Below are 20128 nucleotides of genomic sequence, written 5' to 3'. Positions count from 1 at the left end.
CTCTGGTCTTTTTTTCCCTGCGACTCTGGTGTTCAGTGTTGTATTTCATTACTTATATATTGTACCTGCAGGTGGAAGCGTGGGTAAGCCATGTTCTCGGTGGAGGAAATCTGTGGTTTGGCAGCTCTAACAAACTAAGCGGTTCGTAGATCATTATATGTCCTCAACTTGAACTGTGTTAGGTAAAATCCCTTTTCTGGAAAGGTTGGTCAAGAGATATTTTCTTCCTACCTGCCACATAGTTTAGAGCAGATATTGCCCTTTTATTTAAGATAGCAGTTTCCCAACCTTTTTGTTTTCGGGACCGCTTTTCTATCATTTAGTAAACTAGTGACATATTTTATGGATGTTTCATATTATATTATATTGCCTAACAATAACAGTACAGTACAATTGATGAACTGCCCAATTAGTGAACACAACAACTACAGGAAGTGAGGTGTAAAATAAACAATTTGAATTTATTTTCAGCAGATTATTTCCTGTAAATATTGAACCAGCAATGAGTTTTCCTATATTTTTTAAGATACTTTTTACGGGATTTGCTGTCTGTATAACAAATTTATGGTATATGTATTTCTTTTAACAACAAGCACACTTAATGGGCTTCTTTTTCAACAAATTTTGACAAGTGTTTTTTGCTCTTTGGTTGTTTTAACTGCGTGCTACTCTAATGCAGGGTGGGGCTGTCTAGTAGAAGGTAAAGGCTCTGAGTTCAGCTTGTGTTCAGACCATGCCCTTATCCTGCAAGATTTCTTTTAAGTTTTTATCTTGAATAATAATTTAAACTTAAAAGAAAAAACATTTAGTTTTCCTCACAGAAATGAATGAAGAAGTATGTCAAGAAGGCCCCGCAATCACCTTTGATAGACAATAATGGAGATCAGGACTTGGGAACCAGTGTATTATAGGATTATAAAAGGGTAGGTAGTTCAGTTTCGTTTATTGTATTACTTTTACTTCACCACACAGCTTGTTCAAAACGCTGTTAACAGTTAAAAGGTTGTGGACTGTGCAACATGCCTTGTACAGAAGCTTTCCAGCCTTTCTTTTTAACACCTGCAATTGCTGTCTGTGGCCAGAAGAGAGCAGCACTTCCTCTAACTTTAGAAAAATGGCATATAGCATATAGCAATACATATTGTACAGAGGAGCAATGCAGCTTACCATGAACAAGGCAGATTACCTAATGACACCCACAGGCTTTTCAAACAATAGCATTTGCATCTCAAGTACAAGAAGAGAAGAAATAAACCTTGAGGTGGAAATCTGAAATGAATACAGTATGGCATTATTGTACCCATATGTTTGGTGGAATGTGGTGAAACTGTCTGCTGTGGGAGGACATGATGTCCATACTCTGCTGCTGAACCATTTTGTCTAACTTTAACTCTTCAGTAAATAATACAGTCATGATTGAAACAACAAACACCACGCCAGATCCCTCATTATCTTTGTTGTAGGTAAAATGTACAAAAGGATGATTGTCCCACTGCAAATGAAAAATCATTGCATTTGCGCTCTCAGTCAAACACATTTTGTCCAACAAGGTCCAAAGATTGACATTGTGACTGGTTGAACGATTCTCACAAAACAAGACGTGTAAGTCTTTTAACTGTAGCATTAAAAATATAAAAATAGTACGTAGTACTCAAAATACAAAGCCTCACTTCAGATCACAGTATGTATTCTGTTCAAAGTTTTGCATGCACAGGTTTGATCAGCCTCACTGAGTACAAAGTGTTCACATTTAAATATCTATGGCTCTGAATAAAAACAGATATAAAAGAAGCAATCAGGAATATACAGTGAGATTCTAAAGTATTCAAATAGAAGCGTTTTATGTATAAATACTGTGCAAAAGCAGGTGCATTCGCTTATCTTTAGATGGCTAACGAGTTAACAGTTCTGAAAAACACGGTTGCCAGGTTTTATTTTCCAATGATGACGTTTCTGTAGCCCTTGACGTGGCACAACTTGTTGCTGTCGAAGTCAACCACCAGCTTTCTCAGCCCAGAATGGGTGGGAGTGAAGTAAATTTTCACCTTGGCATCATCCCCGGGTCCCACTGAGGAGTCCAGCCTGGAGGATAAATATTTAAATATTAAAGTTTGAGACACAAACAGGGACAGATTTATCACTCTGATTGCATAAATATTTAGACGATCGATTATCACTGACATATCGTTTGTCTCATGACAGTTTTGACTATTTATGGAGGTGATGTGAATGGAGCTGCAGTGTTGGAACTCAGCTGAGGACTGAAGGGTATAAAAAATGAGCATGCTTTCATAACAGTTTCATTTTTCTTCTTTTTTACGCTCCAGAGAAAATGGAAATGCATCATGCAGTCAGAAGTGAAGTAATTGATTGGCTACTCCTTACTTTACTCACTGAATGAGATCAAAATATACAAATAAAATCACAGACAGATTATTGTTGAGCAATAACAAGCCACCCAAATGGTATTTCATTAAGTGAATTCTGTGTAAATGTTATGTCTGCTCCAGTAAATCCCTTCTTTACAAGTGGGCTCCTGTCATGACTAAACAGGGGCGCATCCAGCCATCTGGATGACCAGGGGAACAAATCATAAAACAAAATAACACATATCTCACAGTTTGGAAGTCAAACTAAAAAAAAAAACATTTCCATTACACTCATTTGATGATTTTTAAAAGCCCAAAGGAGGCCCGTATTGAAGGGAAAATGTTTAAATAATTGACTTTTACAGTGTCTAATTTACGACAGTTCACTTGGCGATCTGTGTGAGTAAGGAGTAATATTTTCTAGCTGGATAAGGAGAGACTCATACAACCTCTCAGAGATGACGCGTCCTCCAGTGAGGTTGGCCCCCTCGATGCTGAAGCAGCAGTTGTCCAGCGTCTCAGGCAGAGGGTTTTTGAGGGTGATCTCTGCAGCCAGCTTCCGATTCTCCTTTGGTTCACCCAGGATCTAGAGAACACAGTCACATTTAGGTGTTACTTCATGACAGTCTCACTGTAAGTACGGTACAATTTTGCTTGGGCCAGGCTTTGTTTATACAAACTGTGGGAACAGGTGTTGGTGTTCCAGTACTGTAATCCTGCACTGATGTAACCATGATATGAGAGAGCTTGTGTAGTATGGCACAGCTGAAACTGGGCTTTTAAGATCATCTTGGCCCATTTTTTTACTTATATATCTCTAATTACTAAATTTCATTACTGGTTTTTACTTTGAATTTGCATTTAAAGGTCCAGTCTGTTAGATTTAGAGAGAGTACGTACATTTTCTTTAGTGTAAAATCACCTGAAACTAAGGCTTGTTGCATTTTCATCACCTAAGAATGAGCCATTTATATGCACATGGGGAGCAGCTCCTCGTCCACGGAGTGGAGCACAGCCATGTTTCTACAGTAGCCCAGGACGGACAAACCAATCACTGGCTTTGTAACGAGCCAAACAGCATTGGAGAAACACTAGCCCTTTTTAAACAGGAATTGTGCAAATTTGCAGGAAAGCCCAATCAGTCTTTTTCTAGCATTGGCAGTAATCGGGGAGTGTGACAAAATGCCGCCTATGTAAAGAGTGACATGGGAGGGAAGCCGCGGCTGGTCAGTACTTCGGCAATGAGTGCAAGGAGGGGGCGCAATTCCTTGTCTCCCCAGTTGCTCATCTTTACAGTGTCTGTCAGGTTTGCGTTTCCCTCTTGCTACTAGCTGCTCACTAATTCCTGCTATCAGCTGTTTCCTGTTTATCCACCGCCAGTGGGTTGCACGTACAGCATCATCAACAGCTCCTCCCACAAGTCTTCAACAGCCCCACCCGTTGCGGAAGGTCACCTCTGTCTTTTTAAACTAAAAGGGTTCCGCCAATATGACTACCCTACGAGGCGGAAAATTGGGCACCTCGGATCAACTCGCCAATCCAGCTCTGTGTGTCGCTCGGAGCTTGCAGGCAAAACGGCCAAAAATTTGCGGAAAATCTGGCAGTGTAAAAGGGGCTACTGATTTGTAACTTGGTCTGTTTGTTTGAGAGAGGAAGAGACCTCTGAATTCTAACCGGGAGTTCAAGCTTGGCCCATGGGAGAAGTTTCAGCTGGTTGCAATCTGCAATCCCCATCACTAGATGCCACTAGATCCTATGAATCCTACACACTGCTCCTTTAATTAGACATTACGTAAGTAAGTTTTTTGGCATCGTTAGCTATCCCAAGTTGTTGTTGTTGAAGGTCATCGTACTTACTCTGACTTTGATTTCAGGATTATCCAACACGATGCTTCTCACTGCCAGCGTTGCGTCTCCAGTGGAGTAGTCCACCAAAAGAGCTGCTAGACGGATTAAGTTGTCCTCAGTGATTGCTCCACCGTACTTAGAGTAGTTCAGCCTCAGTGGGACTCTCCTCTCTAGAAGAACACATACGATATGTTCAGTACTCAGAAAAAGTCGAGTGCAGCATGAACATGTGAACACAACATTGCGACCTGGCTCACCTCCTCCTGGTGACAGCTCAACATTGAGCAGGTCTTTAAAACCACAATTCGGCCCCAGAACCCCGTTGTAGGTCACAGCGCAAGATCCAAACACCAGGCGGCACTTCTTGTCGCTTTGCGTGTTGTTTGTGACCACGGCAAACACGTCAAAGTCGCAGCCCTTCCTCATGTCTGATGTGACCTTGATGGTGAGGTGTAGGCCTTGGTTTTGCTGCTGCTGGAGCAGCTTGTTTTGGTGATTGGCCTTCTCGAAAGTCTCCCGCTCTTCATTAGAACCTGGATATATGAAAGGAAAAAAAGCAAAAACTTAAACACAAAAGTCTTAAATTTGACAAGTGTCTGCCGTCCAAAATAATCAGTTCCTACATATTTAATATGTCAAATAGTCTGTATTAGTAAAGGAGCATAAGCCTGACCCTTTTTAAACAACTACATTAAGAGTAGCGCAAATACTGACAGGGGATTTATGCAGCAGGGGCCCTTGTTGTGACCTGCTGGTATGCAGAGGAGCTTTGTATGTATATGGTCATGTTTCATACTGTCTTATAATAACATACACTATTTATGGTAGGGACCAACTCTAGTGATGTTAAGTCAGGATTATATTCATGTACAGTGTATCCAGCAGTGCTCTCTACCTTCAGGGTACTTGTAGAGATGAGTGATGTCCTCTCTGGCGTCACTGCCCACACTCTTCGTGCTGATCTTCTGGCCCACCATAGTAGCGCTACTGACCCTTGCTGTGCTGCCATCTTTTTTCTTCATGATGGTGACGACATCAGCGTTGACCTCAGCAAAGACAAACGGTGCATCATACTTGAACATGAGCTCGCCCTGCTTGATGGCCCTGACAGGGATGGGGCCGCAGCAGTACACTCCTAAGGAGAATGGGAAAAAGCAGAAACAAACTTGTTGAGGATTTGCCTTGATATAAAATGGCCTCATGGGTTTATCGATGCAGCGTGTTTGTTACCTTCACTTTTCTCCTGAGGTGTGGGGTCACTGGCCTGCCAGCCATTAAAGTCAGGTTTAAGGTCTGGCCTGGTCATCCAGTTCTCCACCCAGCAGTGATAATTCCTACACATGTAAACACACCATCAGCTGGATTCCTACACTGGATGCACCTGTTTTGGCACTTTAATAAAGACATCTGCTTATTGCACTTGATGCCACTAAAAAATGCAGTAAACTGGTTGACTTTAGTTTAGCCACTAACAAACCTCTACTGTGTAAATCTCTACTGTGAGGTCAAATCGTAGTCAATATGTCAAATCAGGACGATGTTCAAAACTACAGCAATTGGACGTGCATCTGTAAAATAGTGCTCAGTGTATTCCCTTAGAAATTTTTCATTATCTCCACCAGGGGTGAATCTGGGGGGGATCATGTGTGCATGTGAGAGTGTATATGTTTGTCCGCATACTTCTGGACAAATCAGCTTAATACTTTGTGTGCACACTTATGCTCAAGAATCTCTCATGACTATGGGGATTCACAATTGTTGAAAAACCTGTTTGATTGGCTGTTTTATACCATCACTGACTGCTGACTCTTCGACCCTAACTGGCTGGTAACGGGCACAAGTCTTTAACAGTAATTGGTTAGAGTTAAAACAAGAAGCCTAACCATCTGTTACAGGCCACATTTTGGCCTTTTTTGTAACTCAAAAAATGACAGATATAGAGTGTGGCAGACTTCAATAAGCAAAAAATTGAAAATGGCTATACTCTCTGTTCACAAAACATGTTTTATGGTCTGTACCGACGGTACGTACAGAGTTTGGCAACCAAGCATTTGTGTATGCAGCTCCTTAAATGTAGAATCTCCTGCAGAAGGACTTAAAGTTGCACTAATTGGTTCCTCTTGGCTGTTTCAAAGCACCGTTGCAGGATTTTCGTACACAATCTTCTATAGGCTAATGTCACGGCGTATCATAGCTGGTCTTTGTAATCATGTGTAGTTGGGGAACTGCCCGTTGGTCCGACAGCCCATTGTTCCGACCATATTAAACCCATTGTTCCGAAGTCCGTTCCGAAATCATCATGATGCCCTGTGGTTAAGGTCTGGTTAGGTTTAGGCACAAAAGCCACTTGGTTAGGGTCAGGAAAAGATCATGGTGTGGGTTACAATGAAAAAGAAAGTGACAAACACATAAGCCGTGAGCCTGCTCCGCCTCAAGCCTTTCCCAGCTGACCCAGAGCCGGTCGCGGCGCACCATCAAGGTAGAAATACGCCCGCCAGGAGCCGTTCAGCACCGCGGACCGTCGGACTAATGGGATGTCGGACCAATGGGCTGTTGGACCAATGACATGGACCCGTGTAGTTGCCATTTTTGCATTTTTATCGTTGATACTTTTTGGCTTTTCTTTGTAGTAATCTTATCTTAGTGTTTTATATTGCTTGTTTTAGAGCTTTATATTTTTATTCTGTATTTTGGTTCTGTCTCTTCTGTCTGTAACTTAGGTTGCTGCCTGTTGTGGCCAGGATGCTCTTGAAAAGTCTCCAGAGGTTTTTCTGGTTAAATAAAGGTTTATTAAAAAAAAAAAAAAGATTAATTCATTGGTTATGATTCACTGAAGTTAAGCATAATATGAGATTGAAAAACAAAAAAAAAGCAGTTTTGTTATCTTCTCTGCCATCTTGACTATAAGGTAACTATAACCAGAAGGGACAATTTCTCTGGGTGCAGCTGTGCCGCCTGTTTTGTTTAGAGCGGTCATGGTCAGCTCAGGCAGCTGCCTTGCAGAGATCTGTGTGCTGAGTGTACTTTACTGAATAAATTTACGGTCACATCGGCATATTTGAGGTACAGCACATACATTAAAATCCAAAAGACCCAAAATGAAGAAAACATGTTGGTTAGCACTGCATTTTTTTGTGTATGCCACATTTCAAAGAGGAAGAGAACACATATACAGCTTAAATAGTCTCCAGAGGGTTTTATACTCACTTTCAAATAATTCACAGTCATCTCAAAATGCAAATATCCCTCCTTGTAATGTATTTTAATATACCTTTATGCTTCAGAATATGTAATGTTACCACATGACTACACAAACCTGCCTCCTACTGTAGTATTAAATATAGTTCTTACCATATCATTTCTGTAGGGTGACTGGGTTCTCCATTTTCATTGACATAGCGGTGAATCACCAGGTCACCGTTGTTGTCATGGGCTGACAGGTAGTTGGTGACAACTCGGCAGGGGATGCCAAGGGCTCTGGAAACTAACATGGTATAAAAATAACCTACATGAGTGCTGCGATACTAAGAGGAGGAGCAAGATGTATATTGTAACTGTGTGTTTACATATATGGTGTTATGTTGTGTCTGTTTGAGACAAATGAAGTGTGTTTTCCAGTGATAGGCCACCAGGCTCCACCACGTCCTATCTTACTTGAACAGGCCACTGCAGCAAACACCCAGCACTGTCCGTAGCGAACAGGCTGACAGGCTTGGGTGTCCCAGTTGCGCAGAATCTCCACACTGCCCCTCCAGAACATGGGGCTGACACCTCCTTCATAGCCATCTTTCCATCTTCCCATCACCACCCCTTTGTCGTCATTACAGTTCACCTAACAGGCAAAGAAAAAAAGTGTGAAATTTAGCTGATTTAGGTTTAGTCTGAAGCATCAGTAGTATCACACACATACGCTTATCTACGCAAATAAAAAGAGTAAAGAGGATGGACTTGCCATGGCACTAAGCACTCTGGAAACATAGATGGGATTTCTCCTCCCTGAGCAGTCCTTGCCAGGATTTCTCAAACATTTTGGATTCATATCCAAAATCCTCAGACAGATGTCCAGGATTCCACTTTCAAACTAGATGGGAAAAAAATGTTACTGCTGATTAGTTGTTTGTCACTGATACAAGTATAGAGGTGGAAAAATAATCAAAAGCGAGATCCAGGGTTAAACGTGTCCTTCATAAAAACATTTCAACAAGTAACAGGTGCAAACACATAGCGAGTTAGCTGTGTAACTCTGCCGTGCTGTAAAGCTCAACAGATGCACATGTAATGCACTGCTAATGCCTGGCTAATCAAACTGTATCGGATATCAAAGTAAAAAGGCTGGGAACGATAACAGTCCTCTCACTTTATCAGACCCTGTCAGATATAAATACCTCAGTTAATTTCAATGTCAAATGTTTGGAAATTACAGCCTGTTTGCACTTATGTAACTCATCATAAATCACTTGATAAATGGACCTCTTCCTGTTATCAGAATAAGCATGATTTAAACTCCTTCACCAGCCTGGCCCAATGTTGGCTCGCCTGGTGGACTATGGGTGTAAGATGAAGTGTTGGTGTTGGTACCTGTCCAAAGTTCCAGGGAGTAGGGATGGGATGTTTGTAGCTGCCTCGAAAGATGATTCCATCCTGAGAAAGGACATACTCTGCCAAACTCTGCTCATTGTCCAGATACACTGCATCTCCTGTTGCAGAGGGACATCATAAACAATTCCATGAATGTCCTAGTACATGTCCTAAGTGTCCTACTGGTCTTTATTTCTTTGGCAAAAACACATATATTCTCATCCTGCAGATGATGAAATGTATTCATTGCATTCTCATAAAGTTTTAAACTTTGAAAGCAGTGGTTCTCAAACTTTTTGTGCCAAAGGGCGAGCCAACATCTCAAGGCACACCTGTGTATATATATCTGTGCACAATCACTTTTATAATGTGTGTTATGACTCTTATCATGACATCAGACAATAGAAATAAGAACAAATAAGACAGGTAGCTTTCATGATACTGCCTCCTGACAGTTTCTCCTCATCTTTCAGTGGCAGGTCGTCTTCACTGGTGCTTTGTTGTAATTTGCTCCGTACAATAAAGCGATCCATTGTCCCTCTCACGGCTTTCTCCTTTTAAATGTTATCATCCCTCACACTGGCTGCCAATCAGGGCTTTTGATGTATCACACACTCATAATTCCCAAATGTGAACGGCAACAAATAGGTTCCCTGTGAAGGTTTTTTCAGTTAAATTCAATACGATTACACTTTTTAGCCAGAGTTTGCCTCTTTATTAGGAAATGGGTGAACACAACATACTGATAAAGTCCAATAAAATGTATTCATAACTTTATGAATAGGCCCAGTTGTATATTGCAATAATACTGTGTAGTTATCACAAAATCCCATGGCACACCTGGACAAGCATCGCGGCCATTTGAGAAACACTGGTGTAAAAGAGTCGTTTTTTATTTTGGGAAACACGCTTATTCGTTCTCTTGCCAAGAGTTATATAAAATTAATATTAATCTCATATCTGTGTGTTCAGTATTAAACTACAGCCAGAACCTGATTAACTTACCTTAGTATAAAGACAGGAGGCAGGGGGAGACTAACCTGGCTGTGTAAAGGTAACAAAATCAGCCTACCGACACCTGTATTGTTAGCTCTCTATTTTCTGGTTGCCTGGCAACCTCACAGTAGGGCTAGGTAATATACCGATATTATATTGATGTTGTGATATGAGACAAGATCCCATCTTAGAATTTGGATATTGTAATATCGCAAGTGTTGTCTTTTCCTGGTTTTAAAGGCTGCATCACAGTGAAGTGAACTTATCAGACTGTTCCACCTGTCGTTTTATTTGCTTTAACTCAGATGGTCATTGTATCCACCTTACTTATGATTATTTATCAAAAATATTTTGTGAAAACACCAATAGTCAACCCTACAATACTGTCGCAATATTAATATTGAGGTATTTGGTCACAAAATTTTTGTCATATCACCCAGTCCTGCGTCACAGTGATGAGAGGACCCAAGGAAGTTACTATTCCAGGCCAAAAAAATAAGCTGATAAAAACCTGATTTTGTTTGGATTAAATATATGAGTCATGACATGTTTATTAGTAAGCTTTTGCGGTGCTGGTAGCCAGATTTCGTTACCCTCAGGCAGAGCCAGGCTAGTTGTTTCCCTCTGTTCCCATTCTTTATGCTCAGTTAAACTAACTGTTTGCGTGGTGTTAGATATTAGAGAAGTACAGTATAGAACGCTGAAAAACACTAATCATATTTCCCAAATTGTTTAACTATTTTCTAAAAATCTCCCAATAATTATACCACCCCCCTGTATAATCTCCTCAGCACTGCCCCTGAATAGCTCCTGTCATAAGCCCACTCTGGAATGAAACATGATCATCAAAGCACTTTGTAGCTGACGATCGCTACACAAGATCTACTACATGACAGCTTGATGTATGGTCTGTTTACCCACCTGGGCACCAAGGGTTAAAGAGCAGGATGAACTCAATCCGCCCTGACCGCCCCAGGGTCAGGGTGTATCGGCCTATGGGCGCATCAGGGGCAGAGCAGATGGACAGGGCCACCATGTCCCCAGGGGGACTGGTGACAGCAGCGCTCCAGCGGGAAGTGTCAACGTTGGCAGACAGACCGAAGGAGGCCCTGGTGCCATACTGCTCAGATGGTTGAGGACCTGCATGTAACAGAGAATATATTCAGAGCCCTGAGATTACATGAGGGGAAAAAAGCCAAGGGAACTTGCTGAAACAGATGTGTCAGGGGATTGGAAACACGCAGGGTACATTTTCAGTTTTCTCAACCATGCCCTAATTTAGTTCAAACATGCCAGTAATCTGCTCTCATGCATCAGCAGCATTACTGTGTAATGGCACCTAATTATGACCAAAATTGTTTGGGACTCAAGTCTCCCTCAGTTCGGATTCTGGTAAGTCTGGTAAGTTACAGAAAATTAAAGGGACATATCTCAGAATCAGAAAGACGTATTTCACCTCTTACAAGCAGTGCTATTTATCAGTCTAGAATGTTTGTTGTGAGTTGCTGAGTGTTGAAGATATCACTCCTCCAGTCCAAACAGTCAGTTCTTTTTCACCCTCCGCCCGGTACAGCCAACTAAACCGAGGGCATCTGGCCTCCCTCTGAACGGGTGGGATTAAGGGTCCTACTCCAATCCATTAAAATACACTGAAGTTTCAAACTTTGATAATGTTATCTGTGATTATACACATGCTTTCCTGTTGGCAAGCAACACTTCCTGTTTAAACAGTCGGATTTGATGGCAAGTAACAGCTGTCTTATCATACTCCATACATACATGAGAAGGTTATCCAAATACCAACTGAGGAGAAGAGACAGATGGTTTGCAGTGTTTACGGGGTAGTCTGACAGCAAGTGTGTAAGAATACAGTATCTGGGGTTCCCAACAATAACAGTAAAGTCCATTAACACCTGCAGAACAGTAAGGGAGGAGCCGAGGCTAACAATGGAAAACACAACAGAACATCTTACAGCTACTGTAAGGGCGCTCATTGTGAAAGCCAGTTGCGGCATCACTGGAAAGTGAGCAAGGGAAAATGACTTCCTTTTCCTTTCCACCAGCATTCCTGCTCCTTTCCCCTCTCTCATCTTTGAAATCACAATAGGTTGCAAAGAAAGCAATGTCTGTACAAAAACACAGTGGGTTCAAGCGTGAACCCAACTTCCTGAATCAGAGGAAAGTGAGAGTGGTGGTCATAAACTTCTCCAAATTTTTTGATGCAGTTCAAATGACTATCATACTGAAATGTACATAAATATTCAAAGAACACATGAACACACTGCATAAAGCACGAGTGACTGTGAGCCTACACTTCTATATGGTTCAAAAAGAGTGAGTATGAGTATGAGAATGAGTCACACCTGTCTCTGCAATGAAATCAAGAGAGGTGACTCCTGGTTGGTAGCTTCCAGAGCGAAGGTACAGGCTGATGGAGAAAGGTTGGCCCCTCCTTACAATCAGACGATCTATGCCATTGAGATCAGTGCGATGGTCCGTGTTGTTGAACTCGCACTCCAGGTTCCAGCGGTCAATGTCCAGACCTTAAGAGAAGAGGGGGCATTTTAAAAAAGACTTGATTAAAAGATATTTATTGTCTGTCTCTGAAATGTACAACGTAGATGGAGATCAATCATCATGTAGACGAAATATCTATCGTTTCAACGTGCCTGTACCTTGAGAGTATTTAAAGCTTTAAGGTATTTACAGTCATTATTTTTTTTCTGCAACAGATGCATAAAATGGTATGGTATGTCTTTGTATTCATTAAAACATGTAGAACATGTACATCTACTTATAAAAGTCTTTTAGCACTATTGGACCTTGTTTTAATTTAATAGGAGGATAGTGTATATGTTTATGGAGCACGTTTAATGCCACAACATGGTTTTAATGAAGTGCAAGTTGTAAAACGTATAGGGTGAGGGATATTTAATAGAATTTATAAGGCCCAACACTAACTTTTTTATTGCAGACATGCAGCAAAATAACATCAAATCTGTGGTTAACTAGTCTAGATTTCTTCTTATGGCCGTGAATGTGTTTTTTATATTTTCTACAAGTGAACTGCTCTCCTACATGTTGCTAATTTCAATAAACTGACTTTTATTCTAACTTTATTTTGTTTGTGTGATCTTCAAAGCCACCGCCAATTCTGTGGACTTTGGACTAAAACGGTCAACCGCAGGACACTCGCAGTCATTTATGGTAAAATCATGTAGCTTCACGGGGATTTCTGTATTGGTTTAACAAGAGCTAAACACAGACAGAGAGTCAGTCCTTGTGAAATGTGCAAACACACAACCGCTCCTTCTCTCCAGGGCCTGTTGTGCCTAAGCGAATCCCACCCTTTGATTTCCTGTTTGTAGGAAAAGTAAGGGTCGCCCTATATAATCCCTCCACGGTCCTCCTGCTCCATGACATGTCAGGAGGTTCACCTCTCCCCATATATTAGTCCTTGGTGTCAAGAAAAGCCCTGGAAACAAGTATGGGGTGGAAGTGTCAAGGCGAGGCGAGACTTGAATAAACAAAGAGACTAAGCTGTAAAGACTTCCTGCTGTTTTACGTGAAGTCTCTCATTCCTGAGTGTCTGTCTCAGCTCTGATGTTTTACTGATCTTGACCTTGGTTCAGTTCCTAATTAAAGACATGTTAGTGTTAGTAATTGTGGGCAAATGCCTTAAGGATGCAACGCCACCTATTCTGGGACAGCTGTCAGAGGATTATGAGGGATTTGCTCCTCAGCCTGTGCATACGCTTCAGTCATTTAGCTCACATTTGATCTGTGCAAATATCAAATACATATCTGCATTGCATTGGAGCAGCGATGTAATTTAACAGTTTATTGAGGGACCATCAGGGGAAAGAAATATCTCACTTGGGTCCTTTGCCTTTTGAAGAAAGACTAATTGTACTGTACTCACACCTCATGGTGAGAGAGTCCAATAAAACAGATCGTCAGCATGCAGAATGTGAAAACCATTACATAGATTAAAAACATATGACTGTCCGAGACCCAAAACCTCCAGAAACAACAGGCGAACGGTGCAATAGGACACTGACGTCATGCTTTCTGTTGTAATTTGGGGGTCTTTGTGGCCCCATAACTGACATATAAGAGAATGAATTTTGTTTTTCCCCAAACCACAGTGCAACAGCATGTGTCATTCAAGGTGAAGCAGTTGTGGTATAGCAGATGGTATTCATGTGATGTAAAGCCAAACTGAATACATTTATTATGTAGGGGTTACGTAACTTGCAGCAGCACAATGCTCTAATATGAAATGCATGGGCAGAGATTCCACAGCCACAACCCTGCCAACCTCTCTAACCCTCACATACTGTACACTCCCACACTTCTGTCCCACTTTACCAACCATGACCCACACCACACACAGACGGACTGTCCCAGTAAAACCACACTGAGGCCGGTATAAGCCTAATAAGGACATTAAAACTAGAACTAGCTGGTGTCAACTGAGTACAGTAAACACTATTTTAGTCTGAGAAAAAATATGAGCAAACTCCCCTGAAAGGAGTTCTTAGTCTTGCAGGTAACACCCATGCTGACTTCAGAGCTCCATCACGGACACTTTCAGATTCAAGGAAATGCTTTGTTAACTTCCAACAGCTGGAAAACAGGCAACACTGGTTTAAATATGTGCTGTTTATTCTACCTGCAAGTTCTGCAGTGATGTAAGCCTTGCTTATATTTGTATTGGTGTAGCTGGTTCCTCTAATACACATCTTACTAACATCCTGTGATTATGACGATTAAATATGGCAAAAAGCAAATGCATTTCTATTATCACTTTAAACTAGCCCATTCCAGCTCACAGGTTTAGAGATAAAAACACAACCTACAACAGAAAGTGTATGCATTTTCTGCCATAAAATGTCCAACGGCCCTCCTCAGATATTTCTGGCATGTTAAACATTTTGCCGACACTGAAAGTTCGACTATTTTTCTTGTTTGGGAAGTTTTGAATGTCTTTACAAGGGTGTAAATGTAAACTATGTGTAGGGTGGTGTGTGTGTGCCTGTAAAGAGAGCAGCACTGTGACTGTCTCTGGCTCCACAGCTGCTCTCAGCTGCTATTATAAGGGTCCCGGGGCAACAATCATCTGCTCAAACATGAGGGTGAAACATTTTTTGGATGCATTGGTCTTCAGAACTCTGATGAATGTCTGTTTGACTAAGTTTCTCCTGCAGCTTTGAATCCAGCTAGCACCAGGCGATGGCATGTGCAGACTGTGGTAACTTTATTCACCTTTGTTTTTAGTATGTATCCTCTCTAAAGCATGCTACAGTGTCCTAGACTTAATGAAAGTTTGCCCTGCCTTGTCATTAACTCATCAGTAAGTGGCTAGACAAACTACACAGCATCAAAAATACACACAGAGTGAGTTACATTTAAAGCTGCATTAATATCCATATTAGGAAATAGTGGGAAGAATTCATTACAACAAAATCCTTGGGGAACTGACTGTGGAATAAATAGCCTCCATGCAGATTATAACACTGTGAATAAACGTGCATGTATTTTTAAACATTTATCTAGTTATAAACTACGACCTGACTATTTATATTAGTTTGAAAATAGTTTCCACAAGTTATGTATCCTAAATATCACCGGCAGTTTATAACAGGTCTGCTTAAAAATAAAAGTATTCAGTGTACTTACCTTGAGCCATGTTTTCTGCTGTGTTCTTGGATGAAACTGTGCTTTCAGTGAATCTCCTGCTCAGAGAGGAATATTGTATCAGTCCTCGCCGTTATCTCGCTCTTATTTGTAGTCCCCCTCGTGCCAGTCAGTCTGGTGGTGGGCGTGACGCGACCCTTCGCTAAACAGAGCGCACCCTTTCCCGCGTGTGCTGATTTACACGCGAGCCTACACACGTTACGTTACAATCGCTGTAGTGTAAATCCCCCGGTGATTCATTAAAAGTTGGTACCTAGGAACGATGACTTTGTGCAGAGGCGTCGTTTACCAAAGAAATTATGAAACGCTTGCTGAGCTTTTGACCTCGTGTGGAAAAGTTAAGACAGAAGGACAGTGTTGTACATGTGTTATAATAATTATTTAAATCAATGATTAATAAAAATAAAAAAATACAAATTAAGTAGTTCAGAGGACAACGAAAACACTAAAATAATACATGACATTGTACAAAAATAATAAAATGTACAAATTAACTTTCTTATTAAACTAGGGATACGCTGATTTTGAAATGCTGGACCAATGACCAATGTTTAAAATGACAATTTTGCCAAAAGCAAATGTTTTAGGGTTTTTTTTGTTTTTTTTTTGTTTTTTTATGTTAGTGTTTCTTTTTGGTTTGTTTGTTGTTATTTATTTTTCTTTTGTGCCAGGGAAACACAGAAATCTACATTAGGCTATATAAAAAAATAAATGAACAGTTTTAAAGTCATCTAGTCCTTCATTACACTACCTTTGACAGAGCACAAATTCAATAATACATATTTATGAAACAACCTTAAACATAACCATCTTTTACATGAAGGACATCTTTTAAAAAATGAGCAAAAAGCCTTTTTACTTTATATGATACATTCTTTCTCTAATATCTGTTTTATAGTGCTGTGAAAACATCAACACATTTTTCCTTCAAACTGCTGGATTTATTCAAGTTTCTCACCAAAAGACTTACTTACAAGATTACAATGAACACATCATAAGAACGTTATAATTTACCTAACTCCAATAGGCTACTAATTTTTACTGATAAGAGCTTGAACGCCTTACAGTGTAAATCAATTTGTGAGCTGTTGGTATCGGCCACCAGCTGCTCAGATTTAACCATAACCAGCTGCTAACTGCTAACAGCTAATGATAAAGAGCCCTCCTCCTGATGATTTCATGATTTCTCTTCACATCCATTCCTCCTAGTAGTGTGGTGGTAGTTGAGTGTCCTCTCAATAATGTAGTGGTAGTTGAGTGGGCACCAGAGTTTTGTCATTTTGACATGGTAGCAATACAGTGGGTTTGTCTCCCCCAGAGAGCAGATAAAGTGTATCAAGCTGTGGAGGGGGAAGGAGGGTTGGCAGGAACCCAGAAAAAAGGCCTGTCTATCATTTAGTAGGCTTTGCTATGTAGTTATATTGTTGTGGCCTTATTTAATATTTCAAAATAGTGGTAGTGATGAAATTGGTAAAAAAAAAAATAAATAAATAAAAATAAAATAGTAAAAGATAAACATTTTGATTTTTTTTTCTTCCCTAATTGTGTGTCCATGGATGACGGCGCCCTCAGCACTGGCCTATACTGCTTATGCCAGGGGCCAGCACTGGGGCGCAGTGTCATTTCTGTCAGGTTTACAATAATGGTATAAAGCATTGAGCTGACATGGTTGCACAGGGATTATGGAAACCACAGGCAGGTCACTATAGCATGCAGTATTGTTGGGTGCAGAAGGTTTGAACCAGTATGTTATAGTTTCACTGAGGTTTTAAACAGTGGCACACCCCAAAATTTTTCACGAGGGTGGCCAGCTGGGACCAATGGAAATCTTGGGAGTAACATATACTGGCTAATCAGACTATAAAGTGGAAAACTTACATAGACAAAAACTAAGACTATGACCTTCTGCACATACCTGCCCTCAGTCCCGTCTTTTGCCCAACTCCAACGAGCAAGTGACTTCAGGTAACTCAAAGACAAACAGAAATTAATTAATAACTTACAAAGCAAACAGCAAAATGACAAAACAATATAAACTAAATATCTAGAAAACAGTGTGTTGTCAAAGTGCTAATAGATTTTAAACTAAACAATCTGGTGTTGTATGTATTTTAAGTGACGGCAAATCAAAGATAGCTGAACCTGTGGTCATGGTGTTGGTAAGTCATACAACCTTTTGTTTGGCTGTGGGCACAGCCATCAGAGGGGATCAATTGTTCTTCAAACAGGTTGATTGTCCTTAACTTTTAAAAGACAAATATACAGCTTTATTTTGAAGGAGTACATTAATTTTCCAAGGAACTAAACACTTACTGGGAACAAGCCTTATTAGTTTAGGAGAGATTCCTGGGAAGCCATAGAACCCAGTTTTATTTAGATTTGTCTTAAGGTGAGGTATTGTCAACAAATCCCATGAAAAGACATAATAAAAAGTAGATTATCTGATCCTAAACTAAGCACTGCCTGTATGCTGAAAGCATGTATCTTATTCATGAGCATCACAGACATCCATTGTTGTCCAAAAACTCATTAAAAACACAAATGAGCCACATGTCACACTGGGTGACACGTTCCTTTATTATCATGGACATGGGAGCTGTGATTTGAGTAAATCCCACAGAGCACCATCCTGATGCTGTAAATACTCATTAGGCTCAATAGTCCATGGCTGAAAACAGTCCCCAACAAATGCATTATGTCCTACTATTTGAGTAATATTCATTTATCTGACTTTATGTATCACCCATTTAAAGATTTCCATCCTCAGTACAGAATGAACAATGTAAGAAAAATTTCTGTAGGAATGAACAAGTTGTTGGTTTTCGTCATTTGTCGACAACCCAAATAATCTAGAATAACACCAGCCTCAACCTTTAAGTGAGTTCATCTGTCAGGTTAAAGGCGATACATTACAAAGAAAATGCATGGTGCATGGTGAGGTGAAGAGGGAGGTGTGCACAGGTTCAAGTGCACAATCAATCAATCAATCAATCAATTTTATTTATGAAGCCCAATATCACAAATCACAATTTGCCTCACAGGGCTTTACAGCATACGACATCCCTCTGTCCTTATGACCCTCGCAGTGGATAAGGAAAAACTCCCCAAAAAAAACCCTTTAACGGGGAAAAAAAATGGTAGAAACCTCAGGAAGAGCAACTGAGGAGGGATCCCTCTTCCAGGACGGACAGACATGCAATAGATGTCGTACAGAACAGATCAGCATAATAAATTAACAGTAATCCGCATGACACAATGAGACTAACACTGCTTTAGACGAAAAGGAACATTGTAAAACAACAACTTCTGAAGTCACTGCTAAAGTTTCGTTGTTTCTTTCTTTGGGCACATGAAGTAAAAAGCCTGTTACAGCACTTGTCCTGTGTTCAGTACCAACAGTTTCCACTATAAAAGTTGACAACAGGTACCAATTACGCACCAAAAGTAAAGTCAATAGTGAATTTGTAATTGTAACAATGTCAATAAAAGTAGAGGATGAAGCCAGTGGTATGGTCTGAAGCACTCCGGGCAGACTAGTATTAACCACAAACATGCGTCTTGGCTCCAGAGTTGGGCATTACATCAGGAAAGTGAATTCAGTGATTAACAGAAGTGAAACCAAAGCCAGAGCTCTGTCCAAACCTCACAGTGGAAATGACTGAGTGCCCTTGCCAAGGCAGGCTTGGCTTCAGAGAGACTGTTCAATCTATCGCCTGCACTCGCTTCCAGATTTCATAATAAATGTGTGTGTAAAAACTAAAAGAAGGATGAGGGGTGTCTTTGAAACTTGTGGGTTTAAAGCATGAGTGGATTATTAGAAAATGGCCCCTGTACACAGATATGCAAAAGGCCCCACCACCTCTTGACTTAGAAGTAATTTTGTGTGTTTTTTGGTTGCTTTGTGTCTCTCTGTCATCATTTTGAGTGTCTGAGGGGTTGCCCTTTTTTTTTACTTAGTATGGGTGTATTTGTGTATCTCTTCATGTCTCTTTGTGGTCATTTTGAGTCTCTTCCTGGTCTGTTCTTGTTTATTTCAGAAGCATTTTCGAGGCGAGGGCAAGGGGGGCCCTAGGTCTGTGCCTGGCAGGGCCACTCAGTAATCCATCCATGATCTGAAGAACGCTCCATAAAAATGATTAAAGGGAAGTTTTACTTCTCCAAATTTCGAAAATCATGGCCTTTGACGTTGAGGGAGGTACCTGTTAAGAGCAATTCAGGATAAGATTTTCTTTTAAATACGATTGTTGGTGGTTACACCAAATGTCTGTGATTCAGTAAGGTGAGACTTGACATCTACAATGTTTCATTTTGTTCTCTGCACGTTTTAAAGGTCAGTATTGTGGAAAAACCAAGTCATCCCCTACATTTTATGATGAAAGTTTTATGTAGGTTTTTTCTTATTTACCTGAAATACAGAAAACATGATGTGCTGATGGTTCATTTGTTTTCAGTTAATCAGGGAAATACATCTGTATCATATGTTACAGCACATGTCACATGTATGTTATTCATTCATTCATTTGTTCATGTTCCGTAACTGCTTATCCCATCAGGGGTCGTGGGAGTGCTGGAGCCTATCCCAGCTGACATTGGGCGAGAGGCAGGGTACACCAGGTCACCAGACTATCACAGGGCTG

At 40.6% G+C, this 20128-nt stretch overlaps 1 protein-coding gene across 1 annotated transcript; it reads right to left on the bottom strand.

Annotated features, from left to right (window-relative positions):
• Positions 1-889: 889 nt before the first annotated feature.
• Positions 890-15604, bottom strand: tgm2b (transglutaminase 2b). Its single transcript, XM_033625651.2, has 13 exons — positions 15474-15604; positions 12155-12334; positions 10713-10931; positions 8796-8914; positions 8170-8298; positions 7872-8049; positions 7569-7701; positions 5448-5551; positions 5113-5352; positions 4475-4750; positions 4227-4387; positions 2819-2955; positions 890-2082 (listed from the first exon to the last, which is right to left on the bottom strand). Exons 1-13 carry the CDS (start codon positions 15481-15483, stop codon positions 1932-1934), a joined length of 2037 nt encoding a protein of 678 aa, XP_033481542.2. The 5' UTR covers positions 15484-15604; the 3' UTR covers positions 890-1931.
• Positions 15605-20128: the final 4524 nt, after the last annotated feature.

Source organism: Epinephelus lanceolatus, chromosome 1 (genome assembly GCF_041903045.1).
Source record: "Epinephelus lanceolatus isolate andai-2023 chromosome 1, ASM4190304v1, whole genome shotgun sequence".
Lineage (NCBI taxonomy): Eukaryota > Metazoa > Chordata > Actinopteri > Perciformes > Serranidae > Epinephelus > Epinephelus lanceolatus.
The sequence above is the reverse complement of the archived record's forward strand: the minus strand, read 5'-3'. Positions and strand labels throughout refer to the sequence as shown.

What these genes read in the sequence shown, in the direction of transcription:
- tgm2b (XM_033625651.2), bottom strand. An exon ending in TGCTGCAGTGGCCTGTTCAA is followed by an intron (nt 7,702 to 7,871) that starts GTAAGATAGGAC and finishes ATACCATGTTAG; the next exon opens with TTTCCAGAGCCCTTGGCATC. An exon ending in ATCCTGAAATCAAAGTCAGA is followed by an intron (nt 2,956 to 4,226) that starts GTAAGTACGATG and finishes TGTGTTCTCTAG; the next exon opens with ATCCTGGGTGAACCAAAGGA.